Source organism: Microcaecilia unicolor, chromosome 9, assembly GCF_901765095.1.
Source record: "Microcaecilia unicolor chromosome 9, aMicUni1.1, whole genome shotgun sequence".
NCBI classification, from domain to species: Eukaryota; Metazoa; Chordata; class Amphibia; order Gymnophiona; family Siphonopidae; genus Microcaecilia; species Microcaecilia unicolor.
The window spans coordinates 53131288-53145909 of NC_044039.1; the positions used below are offsets into that span (position 1 = coordinate 53131288).

Genomic DNA, 14622 nt, shown 5'->3' on the forward strand with positions numbered 1-14622 from the left:
GGGTGCCCACCTATGTAATAGTGATCATCACACCGTATGGTTTGATAAGAAGGCGGAGTGCGGACGCACAAAACTGGATTTCAGACATACTGATTTTGATAAAATGGGGGAATACCTGAAGAAGGAATTGTTGGCGCGTGGGAAGGCGTAGGAGAAGTGGAAAAACAGTGGTCCAAGCTAAAGGCTGCTATAAATATAGCGACTGATCTTTTTGTGAGGAAAGTAAACAAAAACAAGAGAAGCAGGAAGCCTATATGGTTCTCCAAACAAGTAGCTGAAAAAGTAAGAGCAAAAGAGGCTTTGTTCAAGAAATACAAAAGAACGCAACGAGAGGATCACAAAAAGATTATCGGATTAAACTGAAAGAAGCAAAGAGGGAAATATGGCTAGCAAAAGCGCGAGCGGAAGAAAAAAATGGCTAAAGAGGTAAAGAGAGGTGACAGGAGTTTTTTCAGATATATTGGAGAAAGGAGAAGAGATAGGAATGGAATTGCGAGACTGAAAGATAATGAGAATGGCTATGTGGAGAGTGATCAAGATAAAGCGAACGTGCTAAACAATTATTTCTCTTCTGTGTTCACGGAGGAAAATCCTGGAGAAGGACCGCAGTTGGCTGCTGAGGGAACGTCTGGGAATGGAGTAGATACTGCGCCGTTTACGGAAGAAAGAGTTTATGAACAGCTGGAGAATCTGAAGGTGAACAAAGCTATGGGGCCGGATGGGATACATCCCAGGATACTGAAGGAGCTCATAGAGGTCCTGGCGGGACCTCTTAAAGATTTATTTAATAGATCTTTAGACGGGAGAGGTTCCACAAGATTGGAGATGAGCGGATGTGGCCCCTCTTCACAAAAGTGGAGACAGGGAAGAAGTGGGAAACTACAGACCGGTAAGTCTAGTTATTTATTTATTTTATTGCATTTGTATCCCACATTTTCCCACCTATTTGCGGGCTCAGTGTGGCTTACAATACATTGTAATGATGGAAGAACAATTTGTTACAACACAATTATGGTTACATTGTGAGGAGTTAAGTTAAAACAAGGTCACGGTACCGTTAAGGGGAATAAAACAATGGAGAAGAACGACTGAACAATAGAAGAACAACGGATACTGATAGGGCAACAGAACATTAGCACGTTCGGGCTTAGTATTTTTTACCTGTTAAATTAAGGTTTGAATGTGTTAAAGTTACGGGGGATAATAGTACAGAAGAGGATGTATTGATGCATTGTTAACGGTGTGTGTGGACTTCATGTGTTTTGATCTTTTCGATAGATTTTTTCAAAGAGATGAGTTTTTAATAGTTTAATAGTTGCGGAAGTCGGTTAGTTCATAGTTCGTTTTCAGGTTTCGTGGTAGTTTATTCCAGAATTGCGTGCTCATATAAGAAAAGGTTGATGCGTGCAGCTTTTTGTCTCACGTCGGTGGTAGGAAAAATAATGGAGCCGCTGCTGAAAGAAAGGATAGTTAACTTTCTAGAAACCAACTGGTTTGCAGGACCTGAGGCAACATGGCTTTACCAAAGGAAAATCCTGCCAAATGAACCTTATTTACTTTTTTGACTGGGTGACCAAAGAACTGGATGAGGGACGTGCGCTAGATATAATCTACTTGGACTTCAGTAAGCCTTTGATACGGTCCCCCACAGAAGACTCGGAGTAGAGGCCTAGTGGTTAGGGTGGTGGACTTTGGTCCTGGGGAACTGAGGAACTGAGTTCAATTCCCACTTCAGGCACAGGCAGCTCCTTGTGACTCTGGACAAGTCACTTATCCCTCCATTGCCCCATGTAAGCCGCATTGAGCCTTCCATGAGTGGGAAAGCGCGGGATACAAATGTAACAAAAAAATAAATAAATAAATAAGCTGAAAGGGTTGAACTTAGGACCGAAAGTGGTGACCTGGATAAGAAACTGGTTGACCAACAGGTGGCAGAGGGTGGTGGTAAATGGAATCCGCTTGGAGGAAAGGAAGGTGTGCAGTGGAGTTCCTCAGGAGTCGGTTCTGGGGCCTATTCTATTTAATATATTTGTGGGAGATATTGCTGAAGGGTTGGAAGGAAAAGTGTGCCTTTTTGCGGATGACACGAAAATAGCCAATAGAGTGGATACCCTGGAGGGAGTAGAAACAATGAGAAGGGATCTCCGAACATTAGAAGAATGGTCGCGGGTCTGGCAGTTAAAAAGTTAATGCCAAGAAGTGTAGAGCGATGCACTTGGGGTGCGGAAACCCAAAAGAGAGATACTGGATAGGAGGGGAGAGATTAGTAAGCTTGAACCAGGAAAGAGGCCTTGGGGTGTTGGTGTCGGAGGATCTGAAGGTGAAGAAACAATGCGACAAGGCGGCGGCCATGGCCAGAAGGATGTTAGGCTGCTTAGAGGGGGGCATAACCAGCAGAAGAAAGGAGGTGTTGATGCCCCTCTACAAGTAGTTGGTGAGGCCCCACTTGGAGTATTGTGTTCAGTTTTGGAGGCCGTATCTTGCTAAAGATGTGAAAAGACTGGAAGCGGTGCAAAGAAAAGCTACGAAAATGGTATGGGATTTGTGTTGCAAACCGTACGAGGAGAGTCTTGCTGACCTGAACATTTATACCTTGGAGGAAAGGAAAAACAGGGGTGATATGATACAGACGTTCAAATATTTGAAAGGTATTAATCCGCAAATGAACCTTTTCCGGAGACGGGAAGGCGGTAGAACTAGAGGTCATGAATTGAGGTTGAAAGGGGGGCAGACTCAGGACATATAAGAGGAAGTATTTTTTCAGGGAGGGTGGTGAATATGTGGAATGCCCTCCCGCGGGAGGTGGTGGAGATGAAAATAGTAATGGAATTCAAACATACGTAGAATAAACACAAAGGAATCCTGTTTAGAAGGAATGGTTCCGTGGAATCTTCGCGGAGATTGGGTGGCGACGCCGGTAATTGGAAACAAAACGGGAGCTGGGCAGACTTCTACGGTCTATGCCCTGATTGTGACTGAATAGATAGGGATGGGCTGAAGTGTAAATTTTAAGTGGTTTCCATGTTAGCTTCAGAACTTAGTACAAGAACAGTACTGGGCAGACTTCTACGGTCTGTGCCCTGAGAAAGGCAAGGACAAATCAAACTCGGGTATACATATAAACTATCACATACCATATAAATGAGTTTATCTTGTTGGACAGACTGAATGGGACCGTACAGGTCTTTATCTGCCGTCATTTACTATGTTACTATCCAGCTTATTTTCGAAGGAGATCGACGGCCATCTTCTGACACAAATCGGGAAATAGCCGGCGATCTCCTAAAGCCAGCCAAATCGGTATAATCGAAAGCCGATTTTGGCCGCGCCAACTGCTTTCCGTCGCTGGGACAGCCAAAGTTCCCGGGGGCATGTCGGAAGGGTAACGAAGGCGGGACAGGGGCGTGCCGGGGCGTGCTTAAGAGATGGGCGCCCTTGGCCGATAATGGAAAAAAGAAGGGCGCCCCTGGCGAGAATTTGGTCCACTTTATTTGGTCCCTTTTTTTTCAGGTTCAAGTCCCAAAAAAGTGCCCGAACTGACCAGATGACCACCAGAAGGCCTCGGGGATCACCTCCCCTGACTCCCCCAGTGGTCACTAACCCCTTTCCACCCTCAAAAAAACAACCTCTATGCCAGCCTCAAATGTCATACTCAGGTCCATCGCAGCAGTATACAGGACCCTGGAGCAGTTTTAGTGGGTGCAGTGGACTTCAGGCAGGCGGACCCAGGCCCATCCCCCCCTACCTGTTACACTTGTGGTGGAAAATGGGAGCCCTTCAAAACCCACCCGAAACCCACTGTACCCACATGTAGGTGCCCCCCTTCACCCCTTAAGGCTATGGTAGTGGTGTATAGTTGTGGGGAGGGGTTTTTGGGGGGCTCAGCACCCACGGTAAGGGAGCTATGCACCTGGGACCAATTTGCGAAGTCCACTGTAGTGCCCCCTAGGATGCCCGGTTGGTGCCCTGGCATGTGAGGGGGACCAGTGCACTACAAATCCTGGCCCCTTCCATGGCCAAATGCCTTGGATTTGTTCATTTTTGAGATGGCGCCATTGATTTCTATTATCGGCGAAAATCGAGGGCGCCCATCTCTAAATCCGGCAATCTCAGCATTTAGGTCGACCATCTTTAATGTTGACCTAAATGTTGAGATTTGGGCGCCCCCAACCGTATTATCGAAACGAAAGATGGACGCCCATCTCGTTCGAAAATACGGTTGGCCCCGCCCCTTCGTAGCACCGTCCTCTGAGATGGGCCCCCTTAGAGATGGGCGTCCCCGGTCAAAAATGCCCCTCCATGTATGCACTATTCTGTAAATATGCAGCTATCTTACATTGTCCATATTTGTAAGGGGAGCATAAACTATATGTTCAATGCATTCCTGCTGCATTTAGGTGCTTGCACTTATGCCAACTCTATGACTGGTGTAAGTTTGGGTGCTTAAATGTTAGGTTTGCCAATATGGGATTACCCTAGTATTCTGTGACAGAGCCTAGGTGCCTAGGTTCCATTATAGAAGAGGCTCCTATTGCCCATCCTTTTGGTGCCTAAATAGAAATGCCCCTTTTATAGAATTGCCTCCTTAATGTCTGAGTTTAGAGGAAGGGGATCCATGATAGCTTCTCCATCCTACAGACAAGGACTACACTTTTTTTTTCAAGCTCACAACTCACTCACACCAAGACTGATTACATTCTCATCTCTAAAGATGTATTAATGTCTGTAGAGGATGCTGCCATTCTACTAATAGTGATTTCTGACCTTGTTCCTGTTACTTTGATAGTGGCTGGAGTTGCCACCAAGATGAGGTCACTTCACTGGAAATTAAATTCAGGGTTGTTGGTAAATTATAATTTTTGTGAAAAGACTGCAGGAAGTTTCTTTGGATATTTTGAGCAAAATATACTGGAGAGCAGACAACTCCCATAGTCTGGGATATCTCAAGGTCATAATAAAATTATTTGCTGTACATCGTGGCAGAGCATGGAGCGAAACAGAAATTTATTTAATCTATAGCAAGTAGTAGTAGCAGCACTGAGCGTAAGGACATATCTGAATCTTCTCAGAAGCAGAAGTATAGTCATAATTTAATCATAAGTCAGCAAGCAAGTAGCTATGCCAATCTTCTTATGTCAAAGATTATAAAATGGGAAGGCTAGTTCAAGGCTACAAGATATATGAGGAGAGACTTGATGACCTGAAGATGTATACCCTAGAGGAAAGGAGAAACAAGGGTGATGATATAATATAGATATTCAGATATTTGAAAGGTATTAATATACAAACTTTATCCAGAGTCAGGAATGCAGTAGAACTAGAGGACATGAATATTTATTTTTATTTTTTTATTTTTGTTACATTTGTACCCCGCGCTTTCCCACTCATGGCAGGCTCAATGCGGCTTACATGGGGCAATGGAGGGTTAAGTGACTTGCCCAGAGTCACAAGGAGCTGCCTGTGCCTGAAGTGGGAATCGAACTCAGTTCCCCAGGACCAGAGTCCACCACCCTAACCACTAGGCCACTCCTCCACTCCTTTATTTATTTGTTACATTTCTATCCCACATTTTCCCACCTATTTGCAGGCTCAATGTGGCTTACATAGTACAGTAGATGCGATCGCCAATACCGGTATGAACAACTATAAAGTGAGGTTATGGTAGAGTAATGATCAAGTGTGATAGACACATTGGGGGTCATAAGGAGGAAGACTTACATTATGTCCAGTACAAACTTTTATATTGTTGTGTTGCGGGGTTAAGGCATTTAGGTTGGATCGTTAGGGTATGCCTTTTCAAACAGGTTAGTCTTTAGGAGTTTCCGGAAGTTTAGGTGGTCATATGTTGTTTTTATGCTGATTGGTAGTACGTTCCATAGTTGCATGCTTATGTAAGAGAAGCTGGATGCATAGGTTGATTTGTATTTGAGTCCTTTGCAGCTTGGGTGTTGGAGATTTAGGTATGTTCGTGTTGATCTTGTTGTGTTTCTGGTTGGTAAGTCTATGAGGTCTGTCATGTATCCCAGGGCATTCTGTCATGTATCCCGGGGCATTGCCGTAGATGATTTTATGAAGCAGGGTGCAGATTTTGAACGCAATACGTTCTTTGATTGGGAGCCAGTGCAGTTTTTCTCGTAGAGGTTTGGCGCTTTCGAATCTTGTTTTTACGAAAATAAACCTGGCTGCTGTGTTTTGAGCAGTGTGGAGTTTCTTTAAAATTTTTTCTTTACATCCCACATTGATTCAATTACAGTAATCTAGATGGCTTAGTACCATGAATTGTACCAATTTGCTAAATATTTCCCTCTGGAAAAAAGGTTTCACTCGTTTGAGCTTCCACATTGAGTGGAACATTTTCTTTGTAGTGGCTTTCACTTGGCTCTCTAGTATGAGATTTCGGTTGATTGTAACTCTGAGAATTTTCAGGCTGTCTGAGATAGGGAGGGTGTAATCTGGGGTGGTTATGTTGGTGGGGTTGATTGTGTTATATTGGGATGAGAGGATGAGACAGTGTGTTTTTTCTGCGTTTTAGTTGAAATGCATTCGCCCATGAGTTCATGATGTTCAAGCTGAGTTTGATTTCTTTGCTGATTTCTGTTAGATCATTTTTGTAAGGGATGTATAATGTAACGTCGTCAGCATATATAAAAGGGTTGAGGCCTTGATTGGATAGGGACTTGGCTAGTGGGGTCATCATTAGATTGAAAAGGAGCGGTGATAGTGGTGATCCTTGAGGTACTCCACAGTCTGCTTTCCATGGTGATGATATGGATGATTTCGATTTCACTTAATATGTTCTAGTCGTTAGGAAGCCCTTGATCCAGTTAAGTACATTTCTACCAATCCCGAAGTATTCTAGGATGTTTAGTAGTATGTTATGGTTCATCATGTCGAACGCACTAGACATGTTGAATTGTAGGAGAAGTACGCGTTTGCCTGTTGCAATTTCTTGTTTGAATTTGGCTAAGAGAGTAGTGAGTACTGTTTCGGTGCTATGGTTGGAGCGGAATAGTGATTGTGATTTGTGTAGTATTGTGAATTTGTTTATGTAGTTGGTGAGTTGTTTGGTTACCACGCTTTCCATCAGTTTGACTACCAGTGGGATTGAAGCTACTGGGCGGTAGTTGGTGATATCGTCTGTTTTTTTTCTTGGTATCTTTTGGTATTGGGGTGAGTAGGATATTGCCGTTTTCCTTAGGGAAGAGACCATGTTGAAGCATGTAGTTTAAGTGGGATGTGAGGTCTGCTGTGAAGCGGTGGGAAGCAGATTTTAATAGGTAACTGGGGCAGGTATTCAATTTACAGTGAGTCTTAGAGAACCTGTTAAGCGCTTGGTTGACTGTTTTTGCAGTGAGGGGAACGAAGCTTGTCCAGAGTCTGTCCGCTGGGTATTCACCGGGGGGGGGGGGGGGGGTCCAGACACTCGATGAAGTTTTCGATGCCAGTGATGTTGTGAGATAGCGTGTTACGTAGGTTTACAATTTTTTCATTGAAGTATTTGGCACGTTTGTCTGCAGATGGGATGTCTGAGTTGGTTGCGGTGACCAAGGTGATGTCTCACGAGTTGGTATAATTTTTTCGTGTCTTTGTAGTCGGGCCCTATTTTGGTTTTGTAGTACAGTGAAACCTCAGTTTTCGTTGACTTCGGTTATCGTCGGTTTCGGTTTTCGTTGATTTTTTTCAGTGAAAATTTTGTCTCGGATTTCGTTGGTTGCCTCGGTTTTCGCTGCTAATTTTGCAAAAACAAAGGGCAACCCACACGTTCTCCTGCTCATTGGATTTACATTGATTCATATGGAAATAATTGCCTCGGTTTTCGTCTGTTTCGGTCTTCGTTGATTGTATTTGGACGGATTATCAACGAAAACCGAGGTATCACTGTATAACCTTTTGGCTTGTCTTGTTGCGTATTTGTATTTTCTTTTAGTTTGTTTCCATGCATTGAGTGTTTGTGTATCTTTTACTTTTTTCCCTACTCGTTCAAGTTTTCTGGATTGTGTTTTTAGTTTTTTCAGTTCTGCGGGTTGTACCATGGTATCGAGTTATGCCTACTTGAGGTTCTTGTTTGTAGGGGTGCTATTTCGTCTAGTATGTTTTCACATCTTATATCCCAGTCTGAGAGATAGTGTATAGAGTCCGTTTGTGCTGAATTGAGGTTGCAGGGGGGCCAACTCAGGAATAAGAACTCTTTCATGAAGAGGGTGGTAGATACCTGAAATGCCCTCCCGTGGAAGCTGGTGGAGATGAAAACGATAACGGAATTTTAAAAATGTGTGGGCGCTTAGATAGCAACTCCAGTAATCAGGAAGCAAAGCCAGGGCTGAGCAGTCTTCTGCAGTCTGTGCCCTGATCATGGCTGGACAGATATGGGCGGGCTGGATTGGGGCTTCAATGACAGCTTCAGTATTTGGAGAACAAGACCAGTGCTTGGCAGACTTCTACAGTCTGTACCCTGAAAATGGCAAGACAAATCAAGATCAAGTATGCATATGTAATAGTGCATCATACCTTATACTATGAGTTTACCTTGTTGGGCAGACTGGATGGACAGCTCAGGTCGTTATCTGCTGTCATCTACTATGTTACTATGGAATGACTTAAATCCTTCAAGGCATGTGCAAGAATTTCCCATATTAAAAGGTGAGGAAGGTAGGGTTCTAAGCAAGGATAAGGAGATAGTAGTTTTATAACTACTGTTCTCAGTTATATGCTTTAGAGGCATCAGGGGAAGGGTTACTTGTGGATTGCTTTTTGTCCCAGTTAGACACCTCACATTTTCTATCCTTCAAAGGGAGATGTTGAAAGGTTATTATTATTATTAATATTTGTATAGCGCTACCAGACGCACGCAGCACTGAATACCTGACACAGAGAGACAGTCCCTGCTCGATAGAGCTTACAATCTAAAAAATCTGATTAGAGAGACAAAGATAGCCTTGGCCATTTGCTGTCTGCCAGACCTTAAAGCCCTGGAGCTCAATGGGTTACCAGCTGAATTTTACAATACAATGGCAGGGGTACTTTGCCCCAAGCTGCATTATTCATTCAGCTCAGGATAGAGAGGAAGGCTTTGGGTAGCTTTGCTGAAGTTGTTAAACTGTTAAAAAAAATCAAGGTAGGGCACTTGTGAAGTTTCAAATTACAAACTGCTATCATTGCCGAAGGCTTACAAGGTAGTTTGCCTTTTTGCGGATGACACTAAGATTTGCAACAGAGTGGACACCCCGGAGGGAGTAGAAAGCATGAAAAAAGATCTGCGGAAGCTAGAAGAATGGTCTAACGTTTGGCAATTAAAATTCAATGCGAAGAAATGCAAAGTGATGCACTTAGGGAGTAGAAATCCACAGGAGACGTATGTGTTTGGCGGGGAGAGTCTGATAGGTACGGACGGGGAGAGGGATCTTGTGGTGATAGTATCTGAGGACCTGAAGGCTACGAAACAGTGTGACAAGGCGGTGGCCGTAGCTAGCAGATTGCTAGGCTGTATAGAGAGAGGTGTGACCAGCAGAAGAAAAGAGGTTTTAATACCCCTATATAAGACGTTGGTGAGGCCCCACCTGGAGTATTGTGTTCAGTTTTGGAGGCCGTATCTTGTGAAGGATGTGAAAAAAATGGAAGGGGTGCAAAGAAAAGCTACGAGAATGGTATGGGATTTGCGTTACAAGACGTATGAGGAGAGACTTGCTGACCTGAAAATGTATACCCTGGAGGAAAGGAGAAACAGGGGTGATATGATACAGATGTTCAAATATTTGAAAGGTATTAATCTGCAAACAAACCTTTTCCGGAGAGGGGAAGGCGGTAGAACTAGAGGACATGAAATGAGATTGAAGGGGGGCAGACTCAAGAAAAGTGTCAGGAAGTATTTTTTCACTGAGAGAGTGGTGGATGCTTGGAATGCCCTCCCGCGGGAGGTGGTGGAGAGGAAAACAGTAACAGAATTCAAACATGCATGGGATAAACATAAAGGAATCCTCCTCAGAAGGAAGGGACCCCCAGAAGCTTAGCCGGCGGTGGGAGGCAGGGCTGGTGGTTGGGAGGTGGGGATAGTGCTGGGCAGACTTATACGGTCTGTGCCCTGAAAAAGACAGATACAAATCAAGGTAAGGTATACACAAAAAATGACACGTGAGTTTATCTTGTTGGGCAGACTGGGTGGACCGTGCAGGTCTATTATGTTACTATATTGGTAAACGTTGATTGTAAATTATATTATATACTAAGATATTAGTGGTGCAATTGTCTGAAATTCTGCCTCTTGTTATTCATTCAGAACAAGTAGGTTTTATGAAAAATAAGTGTATTTCAGATAACGCCTGATCACAATTTTCTGATCTCAGTTCAAGAACATGACTACCCAGTGGCTGCCCTTGACACTGAAAAAAAAATATGATTGTGTTGGTTGAGTCTACTTGTTTGAAAAGGTTTGATAGTTTGGATGTAGAGACCACTTTAACATTGTTTGAGTGCTATATAGTGAGCCAAATTTGTAGCTGGTGATAAGCAATCAACTTGCGGATGTTTGCCCTAGCTAGAGGAACAAGGTAGTGATGTCCACTATCCCCTACTTTTCAACTAGAGGTCTGCACGGGAACGGGGTTTGCGGGGATCCCGTGGAGTCCGCAGGAATCCCCTCTGGGTCAGCGGGAGTGCCGCAGGGATGGAAATAAACATGCGGGATTCCTGTGGGGATGGAGGATGTTCTGGCGGGATTCTTGTGGGGACGCGCGCACATACCTTTGTTTAGTGGGCGGAAACCAAGCTCTCCTCCAATGTGAAAAGAAGGACACCCTCAACTGCCCCGTCGCAGGGATGGCCAAATACCAAGGGGGTTGTCGGGCACAGCAAAGGCGTGGATGTCCTTCTCGAAGAAACATTCATTTTGGGCGTCCTGAACTGCTCCATCACAGGAAAGGCCAAATTTCAAGGGGGTTGTTGGGCAGAGCAAAGGCGTGGATGTCCTTCTCGGAGAAACGTCCATTTTGGGCGTCCTTAACTGCTCCATCACAGGGACGGACAAATTTCAAGGGGATTTTCGGCAGAGCAAAGGCGTAGATGTCCTTCTCGGAGAAACGTCCATTTTGGGCGTCCTTAACTGCTCCATCGCAGGGACGACCAAATTTCAAGGGGGTGTTGGAGACATAGCGAAGGTGGGACTTGAGCGCCTAACACTTAGACATCCTTCATCCATAATCTAAAAAAAAAAAGGATGTCCCTGACGAACACTTGCACGTTTTCACCCGGGTCTCTCTCTCTCTCTGTCTCAACTCAAGTTCAACACGTGCAGGAGATTTGCTCAAGTTGTATGTAGTGAGTCTTCCAGGCACTGCCAGACCTTGGTATCCACAGAAGAGAACTGCACAGAGGTGAGCTCAGCTGACTACTTTTATTTTTTATATGTGTATAGGCAGTTTATTTCTCTCATGGTGGGAACTGGCTGTTTGTGAGCTGTTTTACTGCAGCTAAAGCATTAACATACCCACTTGTTTCTTTTGCTGAGGGCATTGTGCTGTTTGGGTGACCAATAATTCTCTCTATTTTAGTGTGGAAAAAAACTTCAGTTTCCCTTTTTCTAAGATTCAGTATATTAATGAGTGAAGAAATATTTTCTCTGATTCGTTTTAAATATGTTACTCTGCATTGTGTGCCCCCTGTCCACTGCACTCAGTACTTTATACTTCCTATTTTTATGGGGACGGGCGGGGATGGAGGAGATCACTCACGGGGCAAGGTAATCTTCTTAGTTACCGCTGTAACCAGGGAGTCCACCCTGGGAAGCTGCAATTTCTCTTTCTCCTCTGGAACTAACAGGTAGAGGTGAGGCTCTTCCCACTTTCAGCCCTGCGTCCACTGAGACCCATTCTGCTGTAATCAGGTCCTGAATGCCTGGATGCATCAGGAAGGCCTTAGAAAGACCTCTAAGCTCCCTCATGATTGTTGAAGATGGAGCTTCTGACACCGAAGCAGAGGGCTCCTCAATGGAAAGCATCAGTAGTGCCTCAGAAATAAGAGTACTGAGCTCCTGTTTATGAAACAACTTCAATACTTTCAGATCATCCCCCTCCCTCTTCAGGAGGGAGCTCTTCCTCCTCTAACGGTTCCATCAGCGATTGCTCTTCTGAATAGACAGAGCCATATCAGATAAGGAGGGAGAAGCAAAGATAGCCTCATCTGCCCACTCCTAGAGGTCTAGTTGAGACGTCTTAGGAGCCGGAGGGGCAGCAGAATGAGAAACTAAAGCACCTTGCAGCAATTCTGACCGTCCCTGCTTCAATAAACATGTCTGGTATAAAAGCAATATAAACTCCAGAGAAAACAAAGATCCTGATGTAGCTGAATGCTCTGTCGAGCCCTGAGGCTGTAAAATGGCTGCTGCGCTCACTGCCAGTCAGCCCTGACAAAATGGAGCCTGTTCCTGCACTCTCCTGCATCAGACTGCACACCGGACCTGCTGGAGAGCCTGAAGACCCCAGCATATTCGGATGCTGGGGGATTAAGTGTGTGGGGTGGGGGGAGTCATGTCTTAATCTCTCCAGTGGTCATCTGGTCATTTAGGGCACATTTTTGCAACACCTGTTTCAAGCACAATTATCTTAATTATTGTCCCAGACATTTTGGGTTTGTTCCATTATTTATTTATTTATTTGTGACATTTATATCCCACATTATCCCAAACAAGTTTGAGTTCAGTGTGGCTTACAATAAACAGTATAGTATACATAACAAAGAATAATGCATAAGAAAGTAATTTGTTGTAAAAATCCAATTTTACAATACAGTATCATAAATATACTGGGATAACTATGGATGTTTAACATTTAGAAAATCTATTATGAATGAGAAATTGTATATGGAGCAATGAGAAAGTTAATGGTAAATAGAGTAATAACCAATTCAGGTAATAATTAGTTGTTTGAGATATAGTTGTTCTTTGTGAGGGTTTGTTTGAATAGGCCTTTTTCTCTTAAAAAGAGTACCATATTGATTTTCAATCTTTAAACAAAACAAAAAAAGAGAGAGAGGGAGATCTCCCCTGCCAACAAAGTTTCCAACACTTTCAGGCAAGGGGCTATCTACATTTGTAGTTTTATTCCACTAGTACATAGATAATAGTTGTTTGCCTTTAGCAGGTATTCTTAGAGGTAAAGATCAGGTGATATACACTTAGGCACCTGTTTTCTAAACTATGCTATGCTAAATGTGGGTGTTAGCCTTGATGTGGATGCATGCTAGTGGCTACCACATGCTAAAAACAGCCAACATGGTAAAAATCCTGGGCCTGCAGCTTAGTGTAAGTAAGGGTGGATCATGGGTTGAGATAGGTCATGGCCTGCACTGACAGCTAGCAACTGGGACTTGACCACGTGCTAGTTATCAGGACTGAAAGCAGTGTGAGTGCCTTTAAAGTCATCTCGACCTGACTCCCCCTTCACTTACTCAAACAATCCCTGGTAGTCTAATATACTGGGCAGCAGTCCCCCTTTGCTCCTGCCCTATCAAGGTTCAAAATGGTGACCCTGATCACTAGAGGAAATCTTGTAATACTGCCACTAGGGGTAAATCTGCCATATAAGGGGAGGAGGGGGAGAAAGGCCACTATTTATACAGCTCAGGCTCCTTTAAAGTTGGCATGTTAACAGCCCAATGCTTCTGAGCAGAAAAATTAATACCAGCTATTAACAGGCGCCAACATTTTTTCTGTAATGACTGGGTATCAGTGCACTGGTTTATTTCCATAAGTTCATTAGTCACTTTGTATTTCCCTTTCAGAAAACCGAAAACTGGGAAAGTGAGAAAACAGAAGCTGACATGGAGGAGTACATTTGGGAGAACAGTGTCTCCGAGAAGACTCTCTTAGAAACGCTTCGCCAAATGAAGACCTCAGAAGGAGCCACTGACATCAACAGGGAGGAGCTGATTGACTCTGCATTAGTAAAGGATTATAAAAACTCGGTGGAATCCCTTAAAAATGAAGGAGAGACAGAAGACAACATTTCTTTATATAAGGAGTCTGTGAAAAAGTTGCTCAATTTGTCTGCATTTCCTTAAGAATGAACATCCTTCTAAAATTCCAAAAGGACATATGGTGAAGCTGTGCAGCATAATACGGATCATGCTGTAGACAACAAAGTGGTTAATTGCATTATGTGTTTCTTTTAAATCTGTGACAGATCATTATGTTTAGAAAAAAGCTCTATTGGGGGAAAAAAAGATACTTTCATTCTCCAACTATAGGAATAAATGCATTTGAACATTGGATTTACAGACAAGCATTTACTTTTCTTACAATATAGTATCTAAGGAACATTGTTGTACATTGGTTTTATTGTGATTAGTCATTCCTAGAGTCATCTGTGTAGTAGAAATCTCCTTTATCACTACTTTAATTTTTCCTTTTGAGGCCTTATTGAATCTTGTTTTTGGTGATCTGAACCATGTTTTAACAAATTAAAGAAGGTCACTCTTTCGAACAGTGTTCCCCAAGTTGGTCCTGGAGTACCCCTTGCCAGTCAGGTTTTCAGGATATCACAATCAATATTCATGAAAGAGATTTGCATACAATGGAGGCAGTCTATGCAAATCAATCTCATGTATATTCATGGTGGATATCTTGAAAACCTG

The 14622-nt window shown here is 43.5% G+C and overlaps 1 protein-coding gene across 5 annotated transcripts in view; it reads left to right on the plus strand.

The window, feature by feature from the left end:
* Positions 1-14259, plus strand: part of MRPS35 (mitochondrial ribosomal protein S35) — a 201074-nt gene extending 186815 nt beyond the window's left edge. For all 5 annotated transcript variants that reach the window (XM_030214272.1, XM_030214273.1, XM_030214271.1 and 2 more), the window contains one exon: positions 13771-14259. In XM_030214272.1, coding sequence (XP_030070132.1) covers positions 13771-14049 — 279 coding nt within the window. In that variant the 3' untranslated portion in view covers positions 14050-14259. The remainder of the gene's footprint in view (positions 1-13770) is intronic.
* The last annotated feature ends 363 nt before the right edge of the window (positions 14260-14622 follow it).